This window comes from Anneissia japonica, unplaced genomic scaffold (assembly GCF_011630105.1).
Source record: "Anneissia japonica isolate Jap-2015-1 unplaced genomic scaffold, ASM1163010v1 scaffold3867_len840240_cov202, whole genome shotgun sequence".
Lineage (NCBI taxonomy): Eukaryota > Metazoa > Echinodermata > Crinoidea > Comatulida > Comatulidae > Anneissia > Anneissia japonica.
In genome coordinates, this window is record NW_022715965.1 from 688406 (window position 1) to 696600 (window position 8195).

At 33.2% G+C, this 8195-nt stretch overlaps 1 protein-coding gene across 2 annotated transcripts in view; it reads right to left on the reverse strand.

The window, feature by feature from the left end:
* Positions 1 to 7850, reverse strand: part of LOC117109477 (TOX high mobility group box family member 3-like) — a 10875-nt gene extending 3025 nt beyond the window's left edge. Inside the window, exons 1-6 of one of the 2 annotated variants that reach the window (XM_033251837.1) lie at positions 7725 to 7850; positions 5857 to 6573; positions 5159 to 5386; positions 2085 to 2165; positions 1206 to 1472; positions 635 to 755 (exon numbers count right to left, since the gene is read on the reverse strand). In XM_033251837.1, coding sequence (XP_033107728.1) covers positions 635 to 755; positions 1206 to 1472; positions 2085 to 2165; positions 5159 to 5386; positions 5857 to 6573; positions 7725 to 7733 — 1423 coding nt within the window. In that variant the 5' untranslated portion in view covers positions 7734 to 7850. Of the gene's footprint in view, positions 1 to 630; positions 756 to 1205; positions 1473 to 2084; positions 2166 to 5158; positions 5387 to 5856; positions 6574 to 7724 lie in introns of both variants that reach the window. The other variant, XM_033251836.1, reaches the window with a different exon arrangement.
* Between the last annotated feature and the right edge of the window lie 345 nt (positions 7851 to 8195).

An 8195-nucleotide genomic window follows, 5' to 3' on the forward strand; every position in this document is an offset into this window, starting at 1 on the left:
TGAATACAGCTGCAACATTATGGAATTCCCCTATGGGGCCTGAGTGTGTGTTCCATATGTGCTTGATCCAGTGATCCGGGGTAATAATGTTCAGCGCATAGAGAAGTTTGATATGCGCTAAATAAGTATATAATAATAATAATAATCAAATTTTAAGAACAGGGAATGCAATGCAATATGGCTATGACAGGTCAGTCATTGGGCATTAATATTTTTTTTTAGTTCAGAGCTAAAAGTAAATATTTTTATTGAGAGATTTCATGGCATTAGATGGGATAAAAATATGGAACAATTTTTATTTCTTTAATGTAATTTTTAAATAAGTTAAACAATTTCAAACAAATTTTAAATAAACATTATTGGTGAATGCCAGGTTCGCAAAACACTAGTATAATAGAAGTCTTGCCTAACAAATGTGAACATTTATAAAAAAAAAAACATACGCCAAAAACATGAAAAACTATGCTAAAAAATGTCAAAACAAAGAAAAAATACAGCAAATACTTGAAAAGTACAGCAAACAACACCGGCAACAGCTTGCCACTCATGCAAGTGACGTGACAACGGCACTACTAATGTCGAGCATGCTGAATCAACATTTCTACACAGATGATGCAAGAGGAATCTTACCTACAATGACTAACGACGCATTCATTACTGCAGTATTCGTTGTCCCAATCGGGTGAGATGATTGCAGGTTTATTGCATCCGCTTCGAGTGCACATAGCCGCTGACATGCCGTTTGAACCAACGGGCTGATGGGAAAAAAGAAAAAACGTCATAAATAGATGACCCTTAGGCTGTCCAAACTATCAAATTTTATGTGACAAATTTGTGTTATGTGTCAAAATATGGGCATATCACAGTATGTTGTCACATTGAGCTTAAGAAGCATTCCAAAACATGCAATAACATCCAACACAGACTACTGTAGACATTTCTTTTTTTCAAATATTGTCCTGATACATATTTTCTTTGGCATATACAATATGTTTTCTCAAATTGTTAGTACATGGGCCATACTGAACACAGGAGGGCTTAAATGTCAGCAGTGCACACACAGTGGCTTCCACTATTTTAACTGACTGAGCTAAGTTGCTGCTCTCATCAACGCATGATTGAAAGCCTGCCACTCTAATAACTGTAAAAGAAAATGAAAGTACAATTGAGTGAAATTTTTGAAGGGGAAAATGCAAGTAACATACCATTTGAGATTGTGCTGACATCATCATTGAATCACCGTGACCTTGTGAGTAGGTCATTGGCATTGGTCCACCAATCGGATTCTGTACAATCTGAGGGTGCATTATAGGCTGCTGGCCCGATGACATCGATACTGCTAGTGGCATGTGTGGTGGCTTAGGTGCAATGATTCTAGGCATTGAGTGAGGCGGGTGGGTCGTCAGAGGAGGGGATGATACCTTCTTCTGCTTGGTGGGTGACTTCTCTGGCTCAGCCTGATCCACTGCAGCCTATAAGATCAGACAAAAACAATGATTTTTCTATGTGGAAGTAACAATGTCAAGAATCTTTGCTAATTCATTTACTATTAATACTATTTAAGTGCTCTGAGACTTACTTGTATAAAAGCCTACATATTATTATAAAATCAAACAAATTTTCAAAGAAGCCTTCAAGTTTTGGAGCAGTATGTTTTGGAGTATTAGCCAACCATTCTGGTAATGTTCCTAATTAAATTTCCAAGCAATTTAGAGCAGTTTACTGGGGTTCCAACCAACAATATACAAGTGCGGATCATTTACATTGAATTTGTCAAAATATGTTTTTATGTCATCATAAATATCAAAGGAATTCACTGAAACAACTGACTGACATAAATTTTCAAGTACAGTATAATATCTTCAAATTCTATAATGTCCTTTTATATCACCTTTACAGTATTTTTTATCAAACATAAATTATTTTAGCTTCAAGTAAAGCCACTTAAAACAATTAAGATTTTGTTTAAATGAAATGAGTAATTCGAAGGAGATTTCCAGGAACATCATACACAATGCGGTTTTTCAACTTTACGAATAGATCCGTCTCTTGAAAGATCAGGCAGCAAAAGTCCAGCAACATACCTTTGACACAAGACTTGCCCTATAGGCTGCCAGTTTCTTTAAATATTCCTTCTTCGCGACCTCTGTCCTTTGCTTGTAGGCCTGTGAAAATACAAAAAAATGTACAATCTGATTTGGAAAGATCATTACCTTACAAATGAGAATCATTATATTTTCTAGAAAACATTCATTAAATTGTTGCTACAAAAGTTGACAATTTATAGTATAATAAATCATTTTTGTCAGGTTTTTTTCCCTTAATGTATAATTACCTTATGACAGTGCTAAGGAAATGCATTTTATAAAGTTGCTATGACCTTTACAATTTAACTGATTTTTTGAATGAAATGCATTGCAATCAGTACATTTGGGAAATATAAATCATAGACATGTGAAAGACATCCATACTTTTGAGAATATATATATTTTTTTTATGATTGGTAAGTCAAACCAAGTTCAAAAAGTAACTAAAAAAAGTAAATGTAATTGTGGTTTGTAATTATTATTAACAATGTCAATATTAAATTATTTTTGTTTTTTTCTAGGTCATATTCAAATATTATATTTATTGAATATATTTTTTTTATTATTTGATTTTAAAACATTATATTTTTTTATCAATATAAGCCTAATTCATACCATAAATTATTTACTACTTACAATTTTCAATTTAATTTTTGAAGATAATATATTGTTGTATATATATATATATATATAAGTTGTTTTCCTCATGCCAGATTGGCCTTTATTGGTATGCGTTGTAGCAGTATACTAATATTAATTATTGCTTTCTAGTTATGATTTTTAATTTCTAATGATGCTGTCAGGAGAGCCAGTTGACAGTTTTTATAACTTTTTGGCAATCCTTGGAAGTCAGTATCATGTTTTGTTTTTATGTTTTTCCAGAAATTAAATTTGAATTAAATTGAATTGAACATCTATCATTATCAATTACAATTTACCTGTTAGAGATTAAATGTATATTGATATTATTAATTACTGGTAATATTTTATTATTACCGAATATAATATTTTCAGTTTTATTACTAACAGTAACAGTGATTAAATTTGCTATTAATATTATCATCATTATTATTACATTACTGTACATTATTATTAGTATAATTCCGTATACACCAACAGTGGTGGATCGAAGAAGTGGTGGATTGAAAAACAAAAGGGTCCCGGTGAAGGACAACTACAGATGGAGGGAAGAACAACTACAGATGGAGGGTCAAGACCAACATAGCCCAACCCTTCCCCCTCCCCCCATTGGGGCTGGGGCATAACATTTGTATGGTTATGGCACTCCTAGATGGCCAGATATGGCACTCTCAGCTTTAAACATAAATGTAATTTTTTATCTTCAAAAATTTATGAAATTTAGGCCAGCTTCCTCTTCTCCACCCACCAGAATTGCACAACAATGCATAAATATGCACTTTCCATTAAGTTCAATATAAGGTATAAAATAAATAAATTTTAGAAGATGTAGAATGAGTCAACATAATTGTATCTATTGATTGATTAGCTCAAGTTGAATGTCCTTTTCTCATCGCTAATGATCAAAACATATCGGGTTTCCAACGAGCACGTATTTACAAACCAGCTTCAAGAAGGACCTAATGAAGTGCTCTTCATATACATCTTATCATAGCTGACCTATTCAAGATAGTGTACTGCGAACTTGATACGTTGATAATTAATGTAGAAACCACTGGGAAATATCGGAGAAAGCACGCTAGCACTGATAGTCATGCAACCGTGGAGTAAAGAAATTGTTGAAAGAGTGAAAACTAGTTGTAGTTGACGATTTGTTTCAAATCAAATTAATAAAAGATTTTTATGAATAATTTAAGACTTCAAGAAATAATTGAAACTGCTGTGATTTTAATATTTTAAAGTTTTGAATAACAGAATCTATTTAAAGATCTATTGCCTGTATAGTAAAATCTGAAACCCTAAAAGAATTTTGAGTTGCTCTTATTAAAATGATTAAATAAGATAACTAAATAGCTAATTTCAAAGGTAAGATAAAAACTATTTTTATTATGTATTTTTATTTAAATTTTATTTTTTTAATATTTTTAGATTAAATTTTTTTTTTTTAATTTTAAACACATTATTTACACTGTATTTCATTTTTTTTCTCCAAAAATTATTAGGTTTATTTTTTAAATTTTAATTTTAAAAAAAATGGATTCACCAGCTTTTCACTGAAAATCCTTTAATTGATTAAAGCTTTGCCCAAACCAAATTTTATATGACAAACTTTGAGTGACATGCCTAAATATGAGCATGACATCACATCATGCCCATATATAGGCACATCATGACTATATATGGGCATACAACAGTTGTTTGTACAAGAAAATTATAATTTGGACATAGCTTTTATACAGCTAATTTAATATCTATCCAGATATATTAGACACTAATATTTATTCATTTTTAAATTAGTGAGTAAATTATTCTCATGCTAATATTCAATTGAAGCTAAATAACTGTAGTACTACAAAGCAAAATTCCAAATAATACAAAATTGTACAAAAAATTATAATTTCAAAATTTATCATCCCAATTTAATTTTTTTTGTGTAATGTATTTCAAATTGAATTGGCTGCCACACTGACTCGAAGGCCTTTCTGTAAGGTGTTGTTGCTTATCTCATAACCTAGATATTTTTAAGAACTTGTTCAATTTAATTCCTATTATTGATTTTACATAGCAATTAATATCGGGCACCATACAAATCAAATTATTAAGTTACTTTAGATGAACATATGCAATCTATAATTAATCTATTTTTTTGTAGTTGTCAATTTATGAAATTTATGGACAATTCCAAGTCAATTAGTTTTAAAATAATAATATAAACATTTATTATACTATTTTATACTTTATTTAAACTTTATATAGTTTATTACAGCATTATTTGGTGTTTTTGGTGTTTTACATAAAGAACAAGCTTTTAACTACCTTTTCATCTCAACTCGAGGTCTAGCAAATAAATTAATCATAATTAATACACAAATTATTATGATATTGCCAAATTTTGAAGTACTTTTCTCTTAAAATTTTTCCTATCAATTTACCTGTTTTTGTTCGGCATCCAGACTGTCCCACATCGATGCCACAATCTTTGAAACTTCACCAAATGTCGCGTTGGGATTTTGACCTTTGATAGCCGCCTGTGTATCCCTAAAGAAGAGCGCATATGCTGATACGGGCTTCTGTGGCTCGTTCGGGTCCTTCTTCTTTTTTCGCTTTGCAGGTCTTTTCTTACCCTTTGTTTCCTTCTCGGCTGCTTTCTTCGCCACATACTATAAAATGAATTGACTGATTATGAAACATACCAATAGCTGAAGAAACTAGGGCCAGATTCTGTGTGTTTGGTGTTATGTTGATCAAGTATTTTGGCATGATTCACAGCACAGAGAAGTATTGGGATCAGGCTTTCACCATGGCCAATCACAGCTAAGAAAAAGTTCAGAATTCCAACAAACATAAAGTATGAATTTCCAACCCCATTCAGATAATGTTTATTTTAAATTAATCTTTGTCATCACCAAGGTATCTATGTGTAAAGCAAGCTTTAGAAAGACAACTATAATAGTCATAATATATTTCTTAAAGGTTTGCATGGAAAATTTGCAATTAAAACAAATTTCCAGTTAAATCATGCTTTTAACATGGTGCTGAGAAGAATCACTGGTTTGTTGTCTCTTTCAGTCACATTATTCTGACCTTCATAAGAAGATTATAATGATTAATACACACTACACCACCATACCTGTGCTAAAGGTGTGTTATCATCGCTGTCATCACTTGTTGATTCCTTCACTGGTGAGCTTTTCGTGCTACTACTAGGTGATGCCCCGTGCCCAAGATGTTCCAATCCTGGTGCCATACCTCTGCCCTGCATCCGGCCTAGTTGCATGCCTAGCTGGTCATTCATTGCAGAGTGGCTGATAGTTGAGAACTGGCTGAGTGGTTGCTCTTGACTGTACATGAGTGGGACGTTTGACATGTGGAATGTGGTTGAAGGAGTCTCCTGTCTGAAGAACGACTCATTCTCCGTGATCGGTGGAATGAAGACATTCTGTGGTGGAAACTGTGGATTGACAACAGCGTTGTGTGAGAAACCTGTACCAGTAGTGGAGGGAAGCGCTTCAGTTATATGTGACAGAGGTTGTGTGTATTGCGTTGTAGTGGTGGTGTAATTTGAGGTGATTACTGGTTGTGACATCACTGGAGGAATCCCTGCGCCTCCCGGCGGCATCCCTCCACTGCCTTGAGACATCCTCTGGGATGGTGTCATCTGTTGTATGCCTTGTGATGACTCTGGAAGGCCTTCTCCTGGAAAGCTGGCATCTGCTAAAGAATCTCTAAAGCTGGTTGATACTGGTGCCGGAGCATCAAATGGCATACTAGAGATATTTGTAGTTGCCGGTGGAGAGATTTGTGGGATTGTGAACTCATCATCACCAAAGCTGGGGGTGTGAAATGTCTACAAAAAGGAAAAAAATATTATTCAAAAATTTTATTTTTTCAAAATGAAATGAAATAATTTTGTGTTAAGAAAGTGCAACAAACCAATCAAAAATCTTTAAATTGGTGTAACATGTCTGTGACTAATATAGAAATTGGCAAAAGATATATGAAAACAAATAATATTAGTTACTCCTCACTATCAATGCTGCCACCAACAATAACAATAAAATGAACAGGAGAGTTCTGGGAAATGTGTGTTATCAGGTGAATAATTAGTATGAAATGCTGAACAATACTCATCATAAATATTAAAAGAAAAAAATAATAATTCCAAACAAAAGGAAAATTTTCCCAATCAGTTGGAAGATTTTAGTTCTTTGTATTCTGACATCACAATACAATTTTGTTTGACAGATCTTACTTTTAGTTTTATTGTCCCATTTACTTGGTTTGTTTGTTTTCACAATGAGAGCAAGCTTGACAACTAATGAATCATCTTTGTTTTTGTATTTTGGAACAAGTGGTAAGATTATAGATAGCACCTGGTCCAAGGCAGAGAGAACAATAGAGTTTTTTTCCCCAAAAAATTTAAGAGATAAATGGCCCAAGACATACTCTTTACTCACGGTTGCCAACTTAACAGATTTGAAATTGATATGATTTCACAGGTTTTGTAAGGAGGTGTCCTGCCCTTTGGCTGGGGTCAGGGGGCTGGCATAGCACCATCATTCAGATGCGAAGCTTAAGCTGTGAGCAATAATGCAGAGCACTCTTTGAACGAGAGTAGGGGATTATCTCCCAGTAAAATGCCTAATTCACAACCGGAGGGACCCCACAAAAAAAAATAATCATCTTTCAACTTTCCTGATATCTGTGGTGTACCAAACACTGCAAAAATCAAAAGCAATCTAACTACCATCGGTACAGTACAAAACCGAAAATATCGCGAAATTTATGTTTGTATGTAAAGCCGGAAGCACACTGTGCCTGACAGTCATCAACCGACGCAATTCTACACAAAACATAACAGGATGACGTGCACAACAGATTGTTTTCAATGACAATGCGTTCAGACTGCGTCAAGTGTTCACAGAGAACATAGTTGTACTATGCAGTGTGCGCCCGGTTTAAGTCAACAAAACTTCTGTGATTTAAAATTCAACCTACCTCTGACATGTTATTTTGGTTTAAATGATTCGTCGGAATGATTCGTCCGTTGTTGTTATAATTAAACCCGGTTAGAAAATTTCTTTGAAATTGTCCCTATAATAAAAGCAGAAAGAATAAAAATTAAATATTCATGTTTTTATTTCTGCTATGCTTTACTGAAAATTAAGTGCAAGCAGTAAACTAATTAAGCTGAAGTTCAGTTAGTTAGTTAATAATAAAATTTGAATTCATCTGCCTCTAAGGCGAAATTAATTTGCCTCAAACCTCATAAAGTACGCTATTATTAAGGAAATTGAGGCCAAGTACAAATTTTTTAAATTAGACACTGATTTTTCAGTTTTCAAAATAATTATTGAAACCTTGAACAACAATTTTGTGGGGATAGAAAGGACAAAGGTCATCTATATAAATGATGGTGATTATGATGATGGTATGTGAAATTCAAATGAATATTAACAATGTAGGTAA